The sequence below is a fragment of the Martes martes genome (genome assembly GCF_963455335.1).
Source record: "Martes martes genome assembly, contig: SUPER_18_unloc_1, whole genome shotgun sequence".
NCBI lineage: Eukaryota > Metazoa > Chordata > Mammalia > Carnivora > Mustelidae > Martes > Martes martes.
Genome location: NW_027666704.1, coordinates 577,659 through 595,877, shown reverse-complemented (window position 1 = coordinate 595,877; position 18,219 = coordinate 577,659). Strand labels below are relative to the sequence as shown.

Below are 18,219 nucleotides of genomic sequence, written 5' to 3'. Positions count from 1 at the left end.
TTGAAATGCAGTGTAGTGAGCAGGTGAGGGTGATGGGAGAAAGATGGCTATGCTGTGGAAATGGTATGGAGCAGACAGAGTGGTTTAGTAATATATGCGCTTTAGTAATAAGTGCCTCGTTTTAGTTCACGGATAGGAATAATGTTCTCCTAAACTCCCAACCCTGTTCACTTTCTCAGTTTCACCCCCATCTTATTTTTTCTCCGTCACCATCCTGTGTTTGTGGTTCATCTTAGAGCAGTCTGTTGTTACTCTGTTTCTAATTCAGACATTTCATACATATTTCCAAACAACTTAGGTTGAAATGGATGATTTTTACAGACACAATTTAAGAGCAGACCGCTTCATCTTAATATAATATATACAAGTAAAAGTATTTAAATAGAAATTTGTGTTGGAATAACACCACCCTTGTGAACCCTAACTAATAATTAACTTCATTGCTTTTGAATGCTGGAATACAAAAGCCCATTTGTGCCAAACACACAGCAAATACTGGGGAAAATGGGAGCCCAAATATTTTAAATGAAGCTTTCACCCTCTCCACTAACACCACTGATAAGCAACTCAGACTCTTCTTCTGTTTCTTTTTCTATCCTCTGTTCTCCTCTTTTTTTTTTTTTTTTCTTTCTTTTCTCTCTTTTGGGCAGTGGGAGACTCCTCTTTCACAAATTGGGAACAATGGGGCATAAGCAAATTGATACTTATTTCTGGAATCGTGGTGATGTCTATGGAGCAACTGCAACACAAATAACACACCTAAGGTACCCTACTCCGTACAGCTGAGATTCTTTCATTTCCAGCGTTGAGATTGACACACTCTGTTCCTAAATGAGGTAGAAAGAATTTATGTAGGCATTCCTGTGTTTTATAAATCTGCCTGATTACAGAGAAGATGGGGGTGTTCGAAATAGTTGTGACAAGTTTGAGAATAGTGTATTGTTTTTTTCTTTTTGATATATTAAATATACAACATTTCTGCAGAATGCACTTCTACCAAAAAATGGACCCCAAATGATGGAAGTGTTACTTTATGTTTTTGTAACACATACTCTGATCACTTAAGTCATTAATATTTCTTAGTTGGCTATAAATAGATAAGTCTCTTTTAAAATGCTGATTATAAGTAGATCACTGGTTTTGTAGTCTACTTCTAGATACAGGTGTGGTTGGTAGCGTCCTCTTTCCCTTGAGGTATCCCCCTTAATTGTGTAATGTCAGCACCAATTTCTATTTCCTGTGGTATGGCATTCGCTCGAATACCGTCACATGTTCTGGTTACTGTTGGACCGTGGAGGGGAAATTTAGTTTGTTTGTTTTTCAAGTAACGTGGTAGGATAGAGAAAATTGTGGTTAGGGTGTTGTCATGTCTAAGTTCAAATCCTGTCTCTGCCACTTAAACATAATTTTGTGGCACTGAATATGTCCCTTTATTTTCCAGTCCTCAGTTCTAGAGTTGTGGATTCTTAAGGTTCTGTTAGCCAGTTTTATAGTGTTTGTTTCTTTTTGTTATACTTGTTTAGGACTTTGTTTTATGTCTTTTTGTTGTTTAGAGGGAGGATGTTCGTAATACTCCGTTATTTTGGAAGGTATTATACTTGTGTAAACAAATGTAGCATCAAACTGAATTATAAGTTCCCATTATGGTATAGTAGAACATGTTCATATCTTGGAAATACTTTGCCTTCTTAACAGTGTTAAAACAGACATACCTTCTTTTACAGAGAAGCATATGCAATTGGGAAGAAAGAAAAACCACCTTTCTTACCAGAGGAGCCATCTTCTTCTTCAGAAGAAGATGATCCTATCCCAGATGAATTGTTGTGTCTCATCTGCAAAGATATTATGACTGACGCTGTTGTCATTCCTTGCTGTGGAAACAGTTATTGCGATGAATGTAAGAAACGTTGAACTTTTACAGATGTAGATCTTATAATATGTGTATTTACCTGGAGAGGCTCTAAGCAACATTATAGGTTTTAATAATGAAGTATGAAACGTCAGTAATTGGTCATTTCCTAAGTGAGCATTTAATAGCAAGAACTGTTTTTGTTGCTGCGTTTTTTTTAAACAACAGTCTCTTTGTCCTTTTAATTATTAGAATGGACCACCTCTTGTACCTTCATCAGGGTAACTGTACTGGGGTTTTATGAAATGTAGGATTTTTGTTGCCTGTACATTTTAAATGGTATGCAAAATTTTGAATGCTTTTTGGGCGTTAGATATTCTGGAAGTACTTTTAAATGGTACTTAAATCTCTTTCCTGGAGGATTGTGAAAAATAGCTTATTCCTTATTCTAAAATTCCTAAGTGTGATTGAGAACTTCTTTCTCACCTGCATTTGCCGTGTGGTGACTTGTGCCTTTTTTTTTTTTTTTCTTTCTAAAGATTTTATTTATTCAATTGTCAGAGAGAGAGAGCACAAGCAGGCACAGAGGCAGGTAGAGGCAGAGAGAGAAGCAGGCTCCCCGCTGAGCAAGGAGCCTGATGCAGGACTTGATCCCAGAACCCTGGGATCATGACCTGGGCCGAAGGCAGCGGATTAACCGAGTGAGCCACCCAGGCGTCCCTGACTTTTTTTTTTCTGATCATTTATATTAGCATTTGTTTTTTTTCTGCCACTTACTCAAAATTTGCCCCTTCTTAACCGAGATGAAAATGGCATCCTCCGAAAATTTCACTGCTTCTCTGTGGCGTGCTCTCCTCTGGCCTTTTTCATTTTTAACATAGCTTTGGAACATAAATCTTTATTTGGGGTCCTCTTTAGTGAAGACCAAGGTAAAGAAGAGGTCACTTACAATTTGTTTCAGGGTGTGTCTTAGATTAACCACTTATTACTGGATTTTTTTTTACTACACTAAAGCATAATCGGTGAATCTGTAATTTAGCATTATTTCTGTGTACTGTGCTGGAGGTGTCGTTGACCTCCTTGACTGTATAACACTTCGGGTTTTTATCCTCTACTTTTCTCGTGAGGCTTTTTTAAAAAGCCTCTTAGCCATGTAAAGTTTTTCTCTTTCTAGACTACACCTTATTTCTGTTATTTTCCCCTGTAATATTCCAACTACTAGCTAAACAAAGAGAATAGTATTAAGGAAAGAGTGGTTTTTCTCTCGCTTTAAATATTTGTTGAAATTATATTCATGACTTCTGTTTTTAAGGTAGAAGTTAGAGCAAAGGAGCGCTATTAGGCAAGGGATTTTACTTCTAAGTTTCTTAATCTCAGAAATGATTAGTGATATGTGCTTGGAAACAGAAATGTAACTGATTAGGTATAAGTGGTCTTTGTAATTCATTCTCTAAACACTGAGTTTGTACTCTGCTTTTATTAATACTTAAAATATTTGACATAGGTATACGAACAGCACTCTTGGAATCAGATGATCATACATGTCCAACCTGCCATCAGAATGATGTCTCTCCTGATGCTTTAATTGCCAATAAATTCTTAAGACAGGTAACTATTTTCATATCCCTTTTATGAAAAATTTTTAAGAATTTTTGATTGTTTAAACTGTACTTGAGTAAATACAGCCTTACATAATCCTGCATTTTTCTGTTTGGTATCTATAGGCTGTTAATAACTTCAAAAATGAAACTGGTTATACGAAAAGACTACGAAAACAGTTACCTCCACCACAACCCCCAGTACCACCTCCGAGACCACTCATCCAGCGGAACCTACAACCTCTGATGAGATCTCCAATATCAAGACAACAGGATCCTCTTATGATTCCAGTGACATCTTCATCAACTCACCCAGCTCCTTCTATGTCTTCATTAACTTCTAACCCGTCTTCCTTGGCCCCTCCTGGGCCTGGAAATTCGTCTTCTACCCCAGCTCCTGTACCTGATATAACTGCAACAGTGTCCATATCAGTCCACTCAGAAAAATCAGATGGACCTTTTCGGTAAGTCTGTGTGCAGCTCTCATGATTCAGAAACAAGTGAGATCAGTAGTACAGTTTTTTTATTGAATGTTGCTCTAGCAGTTATAGTGGCCTGCAGTATGTATCATCCTTGTGAATCACTGTGCTCAGTAAGGTGGGGGACTCAAAAAAGTAACCCTCTTCTGAAGGTTTCCTTGTAACAGATGACCTCCTCTTACTGGAGGAACAGGCAAATGAAGGAGATTCACTCCGTAAATGATTAAGCATCCCAACGTGAAGGACTGTACAAGTTGCCAACAACCCTTATTAAATGTCGAATCATAAAGAGATTTCACTTGTGGTCATAATGGTGGTATTAGAAAGAGTCAATTTGAGCAGAACTAAGCATAGTTTGGATCGGTAGAGGGGATAAAACACTGGTGGCGGTAGAATTGTTTTGGAGCAAAATTAGGTAGAAGACCAGTGAAAACTCACTTAAATCCTACCACTTCAGACACAAAAAGGACCTTTGACCATGTAGTCCGATGGCTTATAAATTCTTAAAGAAGCAATCACCTTTAAAAAAAAAAAAAAAATAGATGCCAGGGGTCTGTACAGACCTACTGAAGTAAAAATCTTGAGGATTGGGTCCTTTACATGTACATGGAAGACTTCTCACTCATTTTCTGTGAATAACAGTGGGAATGAGTCTCAGGGTTCATTGGCTTTTCTAAGATCACCCCTTTGATTCACTAGTGGAGCTGGAAGTAGAATTTACTCTTAATCCTGTCTTCTTTAGGTCCCACACTTTGACTTTCTGTTTGTTTTTTTTTTTAAGCTTATATTATTCACAACCGTACTGGTTTCTATCATAGCTGTCGTAGATGGGACTGCTAATGGAGATTTCCATTTTTTTACTTACCACGTATTCGAGGAACTCTGTAAAGGTCCAGTCCTCTCACTTTCCTCAAAAGTTTTCATCAGCTTTGATTTAACTCACCTTAATGCAGGTGGTGGGCAAACAGACTTAGTAATAATATGTAATTTTTTGCTCTTAATCCTCCATTTCTGATGACTTCTTAATGTATTGCAAACTACATTGTTTTCTAGGGACTCTGATAGTAAAATACTGCCAGCTGCGGCCCTTGCACCCGAGCACTCAAAGGGGGCCTCTTCAATTGCAATTACTGCTCTTATGGAGGAAAAGGTAAGTTTGATTGGCTTTTAAATTTGGAGATTTGTCTTACTGTTGTTCTTCTGGGTCTGTTGTTGGGTCTTTTTTTAACTGTTTCTTTTTATTCATGTTTTTTTCCTACAGGGTTACCAGGTGCCTGTACTTGGAACCCCATCTTTGCTTGGACAGTCACTATTGCATGGACAGTTGATCCCCACAACTGGTAAGTAAAATTCTGGTTTGAACATTTTTTTCTTTCAAAACAGTTGTAACTTAACATGCAGTTTCATATTTACCTATTGTTTTTGTTTCCAAGGTCCAGTAAGAATAAATACAGCCCGTCCGGGTGGTGGTCGACCAGGTTGGGAACAGTAAGTATATGTTTAAAAATCTCCAGATGATTGCTTTTGAACTAGGTAATGGGAATTAGAATCTAGCGTGTTGCTAATATTTTTTATTGTAAACTCCTCTTTTGTATGCCATATTAACATAGTTTTTATGTAAAGTGTCATAAATTCAAGATTAGGTAAACTATTTTCTAAAAGAATGAGTAATTCTCCTCTTAAAATGGTAAAATATAAAATCTTATCAATTCTTGTTACTTTCATGTCTTACCAAATGGTGATCTTGACAGAATCTCAGTTAATGAATAGATAAGAAGTAATTGAAAGTATTTCTTTTGAAAGAAAAATCACTTGTGCTAATAGATTAAACTTTTTCCTAGCCTTAATATGGATTTTTGAAATTTGATTTGAGTAAACACATACTAAGGCTACCAAACACAGAATTTCTCATTTTGAATGGTCTGTGTTCGTGAAATTTTATTGCATATTATTTGATGATGGTCTGTGGCATTAAAAATTAGTATATTTATGAATGGTCTTTATGTATATAATCATCTCTGTTTCTATAATCTATATAAACAGACTGATACATTTATATGTAAACTGGCTTATAGTCTAAAACTTTGATCTATTTGTGTGAAAGGTAAGTTAGAGTTTTCATTTTCAAAAGTATGCTAAGTGAGAGACTTAGCAGATTGTGTCAGTAGAAGGAATACAGGATCTGGAGACAGGTAGGCTTGGGTTGGAATCCCAGCCCCTGCACTTAACAGCTACATGACCTTGGGCCATGCATTTGTACTCCTCAGTTGTGCAGTGCCCAGCAGATAAAAGGGCTCTATTTCTCTTCTGTAACAAGTTCACAGTCACTTGTAGAATGCTAAATGGAATACCATATTGTGAAAAATACTGTACGTTGAGGTTTAATTATTGTCACAATAGTTAGTTAATGAAAAAAATAGTTTAAGTAGATGTAATACTTGCCCATATCTCCTCTATCTGCAACAAATGTCAGAATGAGGATCAGGGAGAGGAGAAAGTTTCTAAAATAGTTAAAATATGTGTCTGAAAGTCTACACATGAAGAGATCATGTGTTATACTCAAGCCCATTTTATCTTTCCACACAGTTCCAATAAGCTTGGATATCTGGTTTCTCCACCGCAGCAAATTAGAAGGGGGGAGAGAAGCTGCTACAGGTAGGCTTGTTAAACATCTTGAAAAACGTAATCTGATGACACGCTGAAAAATAGAACACAAAGAAATTAAAGCACAGCAGTGGCAGGGGAGGGAGGTCATGTGGTTTATGCTTATCTCACTTAAGTCCTCAGGAGTTGCCCTTGAGGCCTAGAGAAGAATAGATTATATTTAGTCTTTTAAATGATGGTTTTAGGCTACATCTTTAATACTCCTTCCCAATGACTATTTTCTCCCAGCACACAGCAGAGTATTAGCTTACATTTACTCTTTTGAGGGTAGAAGGGAGTCATTAAGGCCCAGACAATATTTAAGGTGCCAGTTTAAGATGAAAGTTAACTAGTTCACCTCCCAAGCGTGAAGAAGATTTCCATTTATTTCTCTTCTAGACTCCATTGTTTGAATCTTCTCCCACCTTCTCTTTTCTAAAAGAAGAGACAAAGAGATTGTTCAGGGCTCTTTCCCGGGACAGACAAAAGCAATGTTATTCTGTGGAAGTAAGCCCTAGGTCTTAATATCTAGGTCACACTCGCCACCAGGGTAAAGGGCCCTAAATTAACTCTATAACAAGAATATATTAAGGGTATCTTCTAGTGCTCTTTTGAGAATTGCTAAGTAATAACTTTGTTACTAGATCACTTGTTAATAGAAGATAATGTTTACTAATTCAGACTCTGAAAAGAGGCTTAAAATCTGAACCCCTGCTGCTGCTGTTATTTATAATTTAAAAAAACCTTTAACTTGACAGAAAGAAGCCCACCTTTTAAAGAAGCCACTATTTCCTCAATGAAGGACAATTCAGAAACTTTGGCTAGCACTGTTACTTTCACCCAGCCCTTAGAAATAAAACATTGAGATTTCTAGTTGTTAATTAAAAATGTCACGAGTCATACTTATATTCTTGAGGATGAAAGGTAGAGCATAGGGAATATAATCAATGGTATTATGATGGTGTGTTATGGTGACAGATAGTAGGTTACACTGTTAGCCTCACATAAGGTGTAGACTTACTGAATCTCGCTGCGTTGCACACCTGAAACTAAAGAAACCTAGTGTGTCAACTCTACTTCCAGTTTTTAAAAAATGTAATCAGTCAATAGAAAGTACTTTAAATCCAAAAACAAAACAAAAAAACCATGAAACCATTTAAAACTGTGTTTCTAAAGACATTCTAATGACATCAAGAAATGTTCATGGTATATATAATGTCGATACAAAATTAGAAATATCAAAGGTATTTTTGAAGTACTACTTAGAAGGCTCCTTTCCACACTTCCTATCTCAAAGGATTATAGGAAGTGGTTTTTCTTCATTGAAAGTTCTTGTCTGAAAGGCATTCTGGGATGGTCTAGGTCAGAGAGGCATTAACCTTGTCAGTTCCTTGAAATGACAGATTAGGAAGTCACAAAAGATCATTGTGGAGTGGGGCGCCTGGGTGGCTCAGTGGGTTAAAGCCTCTGCCTTCGGCTCAGGTCGTGATCCCAGGGTCCTGGGATCGAGCCCCGCATTGGGCTCTCTGCTCAGCAGGGAGCCTGCTTCCCTTCCTCTCTCTCTGCCTGCCTCTCAGCCTACCTGTGGTCTCTGTCAAATAAATAAATAAAATCTTAAAAAAAAAAAAAAAGATCATTGTGGAGTGATAATGAATCTGAACTTCATAAAAGAGAACTTCTAAATATAGTGTCTCCATAGGGAGACGGCCCTGTAAACTTGTATCATCTGGGTCCCCAAGTGGCCTTAAAGATTATGTTTTCATATAAATAAGTTCCTATGCTTATTTTGAATAGTTGTTTCTGTCCCATCATTTGTAAGTTTGAAGATAATTATGGACAGAAAAGACAGGCTTACTTGTCTGTCTCAGGTGATTTTAGTTTGAAGGAATAATATCTTGGAATTTGTTTCTCCAGAAGTATAAACCGCGGACGACACCACAGCGAAAGATCACAGAGAACTCAAGGCCCGTCGCTACCAGCAACTCCAGTTTTTGTGCCTGTGCCACCCCCTCCTCTGTATCCGCCCCCACCCCATACACTTCCTCTCCCTCCAGGTGTGCCTCCTCCACAGTTCTCTCCTCAGTTTCCTCCCGGCCAGCCGCCACCTGCTGGCTATAGTGTCCCTCCTCCAGGCTTTCCTCCAGCTCCGGCCAATTTATCGACAACTTGGGTATCGTCAGGAGTGCAGACAGCTCACTCAAATACCATCCCAACAACACAAGCACCCCCGTTGTCCAGGGAAGAATTCTATAGAGAGCAACGGCGGCTGAAAGAAGAGTGAGTGTTCTAATTTGAAATTCTCATACACTTTCATTTTCTGATGTAACATTAAACCAGGTATCTTTGGAAACATTTTCTAGTGTTTCCAGTTAGTACAAGAAAAATCACCTACAAATTAAACCAAAGCCATACAAGCAACTTCCTCAGGGATTCTTAGTTATTTATAGTTTTAAAGTGGAAAACTAATGGCAATTTCATTCATTTCATTCATGATCTAATTACATTTGTCTTGTTAGTTTTCTTAAATGGTTTTTGTTAACTTTCACTCTTTAACTTTATTTTACTAGGGAAAAGAAAAAGTCCAAGCTAGATGAGTTTACAAATGATTTTGCTAAGGAATTGATGGAATACAAAAAGATTCAAAAGGAGCGTAGGCGCTCATTTTCCAGGTTAGTGTTTTGCAAGCCTTCACAACAGAATTACAAATGGGACTTTGAATATCCAGGGATTAGCTATGGATATAAATAACATTGCACTTACGGAATTTTTCTGATTCGGTCTAGGTTTATAGAAATGGACATGTAGCTTATTTCCCAATATCTGTTTATTAAAATGTCTCAATGTAAATTCTATTGTGTAGAACTAGCAGTTATGGGGATTAAATTGCCCTCGTCCCTCAAAGTTATTTGTAGCATGAAATAATTGGGAAATGTTTGTGGAAGGAAAGAGAGAAATAGCCGAAGGATATTTCTGAGGACCCTTTTACCTGAGGCGACAGCTTCTTGCTGGAACATTAACCTGTGTAATGAATAAAGTAGTGGTAGAATACAAATTGATTTACCGATAGAAAAACTGAATTATAAAAATTCCCTGGAAGTTTGTTTTTAAAAGACTTATTTTTTAAGCTTACATTTGAAATGTGGTTCCTTTCAAAGCTAGACTACTGGCCAACATAGGACAAAGAAAGTACTCCTACTTAAATAATCAGATAGGAAGTAAAATTTAAACTTAATTGGCATTTTGTTTAATGTTAAGTTAATTGGCTCATATAACTCACGGTACATTAATGCGCTTCACTCTCTAATTGTCAAGATTTCACTTTTGTTTTGTAACAAGTGATTGCTCTGATCTTTGTGTACTTTATTCCATTCCAGTAGAGGTCACTGTGCCTCTTTAATCATCTAAGATGAAATTTGATATAAAGAAAGATGGAACCGTGAGGATAGCATGCTAGAATCTGAGTCTATATTTTATTTTGTATATATTTCTCAACTATCAACTATTGTTTTGTTTTTGTTTTTAGGTCTAAATCTCCCTATAGTGGTTCATCATACTCAAGAAGTTCATACACTTATTCTAAGTCAAGATCTGGTTCAACACGTTCACGTTCTTATTCTCGATCATTTAGCCGCTCACACTCTCGTTCCTATTCACGATCACCTCCATACCCCAGAAGAGGCAGAGGCAAGAGCCGAAATTACCGTTCACGGTCTAGATCTCATGGATATCATCGATCTAGGTCAAGGTCACCCCCATATAGACGATATCATTCACGGTCAAGATCTCCTCAAGCATTTAGGGGACAATCTCCCAGTAAACGTAATGTGCCTCAAGGGGAAACAGAACGTGAATATTTTAATAGATACAGAGAAGTTCCTCCACCTTATGACATGAAAGCTTATTATGGGAGGAGTGTTGACTTTAGAGACCCATTTGAAAAAGAGCGTTACCGAGAATGGGAGAGAAAATATAGAGAGTGGTATGAAAAGTATTATAAAATAGGTTATGCTACTGGAGCACAGCCTAGACCATCAGCAAATAGAGAGAACTTTTCTCCGGAGAGGTTTTTGCCTCTTAATATCAGGAATTCTCCCTTCACAAGAGGCCGCAGGGAAGATTATGCTGGTGGACAAAGTCACAGAAGTCGAAATTTAGGTGGCAACTATCCAGAAAAGCTTTCAACAAGAGACAGTCACAATCAGAAGGACAACACAAAGTCAAAAGAGAAAGAGAGTGAAAATGCTCCGGGAGATGGTAAAGGAAACAAACATAAGAAACATAGGAAAAGAAGAAAGGGGGAGGAAAGCGAAGGCTTTCTAAACCCTGAGTTATTAGAAACTTCTAGAAAATCGAGAGAACCTACAAGTGGTGAAGAAAATAAAACAGATGCATTGTTTGTTCTCCCAAGTCGAGATGATGCTACACCTGTTAGAGATGAACCAATGGATGCTGAATCTATCACTTTTAAATCGGTGTCTGAAAAAGACAAGAGGGAGAAAGACAAACCAAAAGCAAAAGGTGATAAGACCAAACGAAAAAATGATGGTTCTACTGTGTCAAAAAAGGAAAACGTTGCAAAACCTGCTAAGGGACCTCAAGAAAAACTAGACGGAGAGCGTGAAAAATCTCCTCGATCTGAACCTCCACTTAAAAAAGCCAAAGAGGAGACTCCAAAGACTGACAATGCTAAATCATCATCTTCCTCCCAAAAAGATGAAAAGATCGTTGGTACCCCCAGGAAAGCTCACTCTAAGTCAGCAAAAGAACACCAAGAGACAAAACCAGTCAAAGAGGAAAAAGTAAAGAAGGATTACTCCAAAGATGTCAAATCAGAAAAGCTCACTAACAAGGAAGAAAAGGCCAAGAAGCCTAGTGAAAAAAGTAAGCCACCTGACAGCAAGGGAGAAAAAAGAAAAAGAAAAACTGAAGAAAAGGGTGCAGATAAAGATTTTGAATCCTCTTCAACGAAAATCTCTAAACTGGAAGTAACTGAAATAGTGAAACCGTCACCAAAGCGTAAAATGGAACCTGATATTGAAAAGATGGATAGGACCCCTGAGAAAGACAAAATTTCATCATCAACTGCCCCAGCCAAAAAAATCAAGCTCAACAGAGAAACTGGTAAGAAAATTGGAAGTACAGAAAATGTATCTAATACAAAAGAACCCTCTGAAAAATTGGAGTCAACATCTAGCAAAGTTAAACAAGAAAAAGTCAAAGGAAAGGTCAGACGAAAAGTAGCCGGAGCCGAGGGATCCAGCTCAACGCTTGTGGATTATACCAGGTAACTGATTATGGGTGGTTGGGTGTGTAGATGCTTGTTTTGGGAAAGAATTTACTTTAATTTTATCACTGCTTGTACCTCTAAAGTATAATATGTTAATTAAGAAGGGGTTAGGCTGGTTAATTCCTGTCTTTTAAAGAAAGGAGTTGAAGGTGGTTAAATTTTGTGGATGAGCCACATTTTTTTTTTTTTTTACACAATCCTACATTTAAATCATTTAATCTCTTATCAGAATAGGGGCATTGGCTTTTGAGCATTAAAAGGACACTTACGGTTAAGTTAGCCTTTTTACACTTACCGCAGTGTTCAGTAGTAGGTAAATTCTTCATTAAATTCATCACAGATTAACAGCATTTTAATTTTTTTTTTTTTAGTACGAGCTCAACTGGAGGCAGTCCTGTGCGGAAATCTGAAGAGAAAACAGATACAAAACGAACTGTCATTAAAACTATGGAAGAATATAATAATGACAATACAGCTCCTGCTGAAGATGTTATTATTATGATTCAGGTTCCTCAGTCCAAATGGGATAAAGATGACTTTGAATCTGAAGAGGAGGATGTTAAGACCACACAGCCTGTGTCAAGTGTAGGAAAACCTGCCAGTGTTATTAAAAATGTCAGCACTAAACCATTAAATACAGTCAAGTATACTGAAAAAGAAAGTGAGTCATCAGAGAAAATTCAGAAACTCACCAAGGAAGTGAGCCATGAACTGATACAGCATGAGATCAAAAGTTCAAAAAACTCTGCATCCAGTGAAAAGGGGAAGACCAAAGATCGAGATCATTCAGTGTTGGAGAAGGAAAACCCTGAGAAGAGGAAGAACAGCACTCAGCCAGAGAAGGATAGTAATGTGGACCGTCTGAATGAACAAGGAAATTTTAAAAGTCTGTCTCAGTCTTCCAAAGAGACAAGAACTTCAGATAAGCACGATTCCGTTCGAGGTTCTTCCACTAAAGACTTTACCCCCAACAGAGACAAAAAAACCGACTATGACAACAGAGAATACTCAAGTTCCAAACGTAGAGAGGAAAGAAATGAATTAACAAGAAGGAAAGACTCTCCTTCTCGAAGTAAAGATTCTGCATCTGGACAGAAAACTAAGCCAAGGGAGGAGAGAGATTTGCCCAAAAAAGGAACAGGAGATTCCAAAAAGAGCAATTCCAGTCCCTCAAGAGAGAAAAAACCTCATGATCACAAAGCCACTTATGATACAAAACGCCCAAGTGAAGAGACAAAACCTGTAGATAAAAATCCTTGTAAAGATCGTGAGAAGCACACATTAGAAGCAAGGAACAATAAAGAGTCAAGTGGCAATAAAGTACCGTATGTGCTTAACCCACCAGACCCACAGACTGAAAAAGAGCAAGTTCCTGGGCAGACTGACAAGAACGCGGTGAAGCCGAAACCGCAGTTAAGTCACTCCTCCCGACTTTCCTCCGACTTAACTAGAGAGACTGATGAAGCTGCTTTTGAACCAGACTATAATGAAAGTGACAGTGAAAGCAATGTGTCTGTGAAAGAGGAGGAAACTTCGGGAAAAGTTTCTAAGGAAGTGAAAGAGAAAGTCGTGGAGAAAGCAAAAGACAGCCTGGACCCGGCAGCAGGCGGCCAGATAGGCACAGCCAGGAGCCAGAGCCAAAGCAGCCCTAGTGTTAGTCCAAGTCGAAGTCATAGCCCTTCTGGAAGCCAGACCCGAAGCCACAGCAGTAGTGCCAGCTCTGCAGAGAGTCAGGACAGCAAGAAGAAGAAGAAAAAAAAGGAAAAGAAAAAGCACAAGAAGCATAAAAAACATAAGAAGCATAAGAAACATGCGGGCACTGAAGTAGAATTGGAAAAAAGCCAAAAACACAAACACAAGAAAAAGAAGTCAAAGAAGAGCAAAGATAAAGAAAAGGAGAAGGAGAAAGATGACCAAAAAGTAAAATCTGTCCCTGTATAAAAGGACAGATTTTAAAAATTGACTTAATTACTAAGTCATCTGTATTAAATTTTGTTATAATGTAAAGAGATTCAAGCCTTGTAAATAATGATATGGAAGACCCTGTGCTGCACTTAAAATATTGCTGCTTGATTATTTGATTTTTACATCAGAGCTTTATAACACGAACTTTTGTACAGAATTGTGAGTTGTGACCATGTAACATGAGAGGTTTTGCTAGGGCCTATTATTTTTAACCACCATTAATTAGTTGGGGTGGAGTTTACTGTACTGTGAAATTTTCACATTTGAATTTTTTTAATTGCCTGGCAAAAGCTGGTATCAGTTCTAAAATATCAGCAGAATGATTTGCTGAATTCATTACAACCCCGTTATGTCACTTTTTGATTACAATAAAAGTTTTCAGTAAACTTTTCAAATGTCGAATATTTGTGGTTTTTTTGAAGGAAGTGTGTCATGTCTCTTCCCCCTTCCATTTCCTCATTTAAAATAGCCTTTGAGCCTGTAGTATATGTTGCACCAAATAAAATTAGGAAGTAAACGTGGTAGATAAACTTCTTCAGTGGGCTGGTGGTAGGTGGCCAGAAATAAGAAATCAGAATTAGTTGGAGAATTGGTTGGAAAAAATCAAGGGTCGTAAATATATATAGTAATTCGAAGTTTGGACTTAAATTTTAGCAATGGGGAATTGTGGTTTATGGTTCTGTCTTCTTGAAACCCTGATGAATGAGTGTTAAATTCCTTGATAAAGCGCCAGCTAAAACAGCCTTGAGCATCTGGTCTGCTGCATTGACAAGAGCAAGCAGCAGCAGGTCCAGGAGCACTAGGTTCGACTGATGGGCTCTTCCTTTGTGGCTGGGGTTCAGAAGTTATCGTAGGCATTGAAAAGCTATTGGGAGGGTTTGGGGAGTTAGGGCAAGAATGGTATCTCAGAAACAGCTGTATAAACAGCGATCAAGACGACAGCAGCTAGGAGGAAGGAAAGAGACCAGGTCTGGTCTGAGGGTGGTCCTAGGTACCACTGGACTGTTAGTGGGAAAGGAAGGGGTCTACATTAGCAACTTGCCTCTATGAACTTCCTGTGTCCATGCCTTGTCAGGATTTCCAGACTGGGCCGTGTGGACAGTGTACAAAAATAGTGTGTTTTTAGTGCAACTTTTAATATTTAAAAGGGTTTAAAGAGATTAATGTGGGTGTCATAAATGTTGACCTCATGAAAGCCATCCAGGCCCGAGCTAAGTTTGTTATATGTTTGTCAAAATAAGTGTGTTAAAGTAAGTTAAATGAAACCAACTTTAGAGGGCTCTGTCACTGGGGATGAAGGCGTCTGTTGTGCCCCCTCGCGGCCCCACCACACCCCACCCCACACAACACATAGGATCACTTCTACTCTGAGGTACTCCAGCTAGGCTACCCTCTTCATTTGTACTGATCAGGACCCCAGATTTAGATTGTATCGCCCACATTCACTGAGGATTTTAGCACCCAGGACTCTGTAGCATTAACTTCATCAGGTGAGGTCAGTTTCCTTACCTAGGTAGGCTCCTGGCCTCTATAATCTTAATCTTAACGGACTTCACTTTAACAGCAGTCCACTCCTATGACAGTTTTCCAGAGTTCATCATCTGTGGCCCTTTGGCTCTTAAGTTTAAAATCAATCTTTCATCTACAGTCTGGTCTTCGAGCTGAATCCTCTACTGGCCTTACTTAGGCCTGAGGTTTTAACTCCTCCCTTACTCTTCCTACTGCCTTTTCCTTTCTGTGATTGCCTGAACCCCATCCTTTCCACCACACGACACCCCAGACCTGCTCCCCCTTCATCTTCCTGAAGCTTAACTCCCAAACCTCAATAAGGGGGCTGAACGGGCTGCTTAGTGAAATTAAAGGCTTGAAAGAAATTGTGAGAAGTAACGGCCAGGCACTGTGCTAGGTGCTTGTATTTATTTGATCCTCAAAACCTCTAGCTTTTGATATCTGATACTACTTTGAGCAGGACATTCCACTGCCTATAAAGGTTCAGTCCAGCCTTGGGTGCCTAACTCGTCCACCTCACCTCTGCCATGTAGAGAGGAGTGGGACATAACATGTTAAGACTCACTTTTGCTGGACCCCAGAAATGCCGTGTTCTATCTACATGTCTTCTACACTTGGCTGTTTTTGTTTGGCTGGAGTTTCTTCCTCCTCTGCCTGTCTCAGTTTCCTACCCACTGTTCAAGAATTAGCTTGCTTTTTTTTTTTTTTAACTATTCCTTCACAGTGCCTGCCAGCCCATCCCCATCCAAACACACCCGAGATGGACTAGCATCCCTGAATGTGCTGTGAGGACACTCCAGTTGTTTTCTGTGGGCTCTGGTTTTCTTGTTCAATGGACTGAGAGCCTCAAAACCAATGTGGGGTTTATATTCCAGAAGCCAAACCACGCCTTGCATATAATGTTTGAATTGATAAGATGAAGGAACTTTTTTTAGCCTGAAGTTAAATTTTGCAAACTTCCTGGAAACCAGCAGTATGTCAACATTTTTAAGGGAGGAAAATAATTTTTGAGCTACTATAGACTTGGAAGATAGTATCCTTCCAGTAACCAGATGCTTCAGTGTGCCAAGGATATTGCAACGCCTTACAATCAGGGACCTAAGAATAACTCCTTTGCTAGTCTCAGCATGCCAAATGAAGAGCGCTAAATCCCCTCCAAAATTTGTAAGCCTGGGATTTCAGAGTTAGAAAGCTAGTTAATGGTTTATTCATCCCGATTTGTGCAAGTGTCCCCATCTGTTTTGTCCACTTTTTCCTGTCTTTAACTCCTTTAATGAATGCTGTTCTATTGTACAAAACTACACGGAACAAAACCTCTGGTTTGAAGCAAGCTCTTTCTTCTCTGAGCCCTTTTATACTACTGCTATTTATGTAAGCCAATTTCAGCTGGTCTCTTAACAAAGTCTCACTAATATGTAGGTACGTGTATATATAGTGTGCTCTGCTTTCTCTTTTTATATATCATAAACAGGTCCTTTTGGCATTAACGTTTTTCATTAGTTTTAAGAATTGCAAATGATCATGAAAAAGTTGAATAAAGTAAGCCACTTAAATCTTTAAAGGGTAATGTGGCTTTGCTGTGTGTGACTAATGGTTCAGCACACTAATATGAAAAATGAGGTTAACAGGAATGTTCAGAGATTTCATGAGAATTCCTTTCAGTAATGTAGTCTAAACACTCCATCAAGGCTTCCCTTTGTTACAGGCTTCTGAGATTTTTTAAGATCATGTTAAAAGGACTTTTAAAGAATAGGGGCACCTGGGTGGCTCAGTGGGTTAAAGCCTCTGCCTTTGGCTCAGGTCGTGATCTCAGGGTCCTGGGATCGAGCCCCCGCATCGGGCTCTCTGCTCAGCAGGGAGCCTGCTTCCCCCTCTCTCTCTGCCTGCCTCTCTGCCTACTTGTGATCTCTGTCTGTCAAATAAATAAATAAAATCTTAAAAAAAAATAGCTATTGCTAATTTATATAGTTCAGAAACAAAACAAAACCAAAAAACTACTGGTTGCTGGACAGTGATCCCATTTGAAAATCCACAGAATGAATCTTGCTTTTCCACCCAGAAATGTGGCTACTTAGTAATTTGCTACGAAGCTGGCTTGGCCACTGTGGATCTTTTTCAATTTACTTCTTCATTTTTAAAGTCTAGAGTAGTAAGAGACACTAGCAAAAGAATGGGCATACCTTTAGAATTCAAAATAGTTTTTGTAGAAACACTGATACCTTAAATTTTTGGTAAATATTTATAAATCTGTTTTAACCTTGGCTTAATGACCTGTAAGTAGATCTGGTAGACTGATTCCTTTTCATGTCCTGAAACTTAAAACTAATAAAAACAAGTTAGATGGGGACGCCTGGGTGGCTCAGTTGGTTAAGCGGCTGCCTTCGGCTCAGGTCATGATCCCAGCATCCTGGGATCGAGTCCCACATGGGGCTCCTTGCTCGGCGGGGAGCCTGCTTCTCCGTCTGCCTCTGCCTACCACTCTCTGCCTGTGCTCGCTCGCTCTCTCTCTCTAACAAATAAATAAATTTTAAAAAAAAATTTAAAAACAAGTTAGATGAAAAGTGAACATGGGAGGAAACTGTATCAGTGCTAGAGTCCAGGGAAAGGACGGGAGGGGGAGACAGCCAGAAATGTGGAATTTTGCCACAATGCCACGTCTTAAAAGCTGCATTTTTGTTTTTGTGTTTGTTTTTAAGAACTAAAGACAGATGCCCAGAATTCTCTTCCTTGAGAAAGGAACTGGCCTCTTGGGAAGTGCAAATAGAAGATCTTGGGTGATATGAACGCCTCATACTCTGGAGGGACAGTGGTAGGTTATGAAGCACACAAGGAATACTCCCTTTGTGGTCATTTCAATATGATGGGAATTGCACAAAGGAAACCTGAAGC

General features: G+C 38.7%; 1 protein-coding gene across 3 annotated transcripts in view; it reads left to right on the top strand.

Moving 5' to 3' along the window:
- RBBP6 (RB binding protein 6, ubiquitin ligase) overlaps positions 1 to 14,216 on the top strand; it is a 31,188-nt gene extending 16,972 nt beyond the window's left edge. The window contains exons 8-19 of one of the 3 annotated variants that reach the window (XM_080831672.1): positions 651 to 764; positions 1,725 to 1,897; positions 3,354 to 3,457; positions 3,574 to 3,911; positions 4,980 to 5,076; positions 5,188 to 5,266; positions 5,360 to 5,414; positions 6,513 to 6,581; positions 8,484 to 8,846; positions 9,137 to 9,238; positions 10,093 to 11,853; positions 12,228 to 14,214. In XM_080831672.1, coding sequence (XP_080687798.1) covers positions 651 to 764; positions 1,725 to 1,897; positions 3,354 to 3,457; positions 3,574 to 3,911; positions 4,980 to 5,076; positions 5,188 to 5,266; positions 5,360 to 5,414; positions 6,513 to 6,581; positions 8,484 to 8,846; positions 9,137 to 9,238; positions 10,093 to 11,853; positions 12,228 to 13,797 — 4,825 coding nt within the window. In that variant the 3' untranslated portion in view covers positions 13,798 to 14,214. Of the gene's footprint in view, positions 1 to 650; positions 765 to 1,724; positions 1,898 to 3,353; positions 3,458 to 3,573; positions 3,912 to 4,979; positions 5,077 to 5,187; positions 5,267 to 5,359; positions 5,415 to 6,512; positions 6,582 to 8,483; positions 8,847 to 9,136; positions 9,239 to 10,092; positions 11,854 to 12,227 lie in introns of all 3 variants that reach the window. The other 2 variants (XM_080831670.1, XM_080831671.1) reach the window with 2 other exon arrangements.
- Positions 14,217 to 18,219: the final 4,003 nt, after the last annotated feature.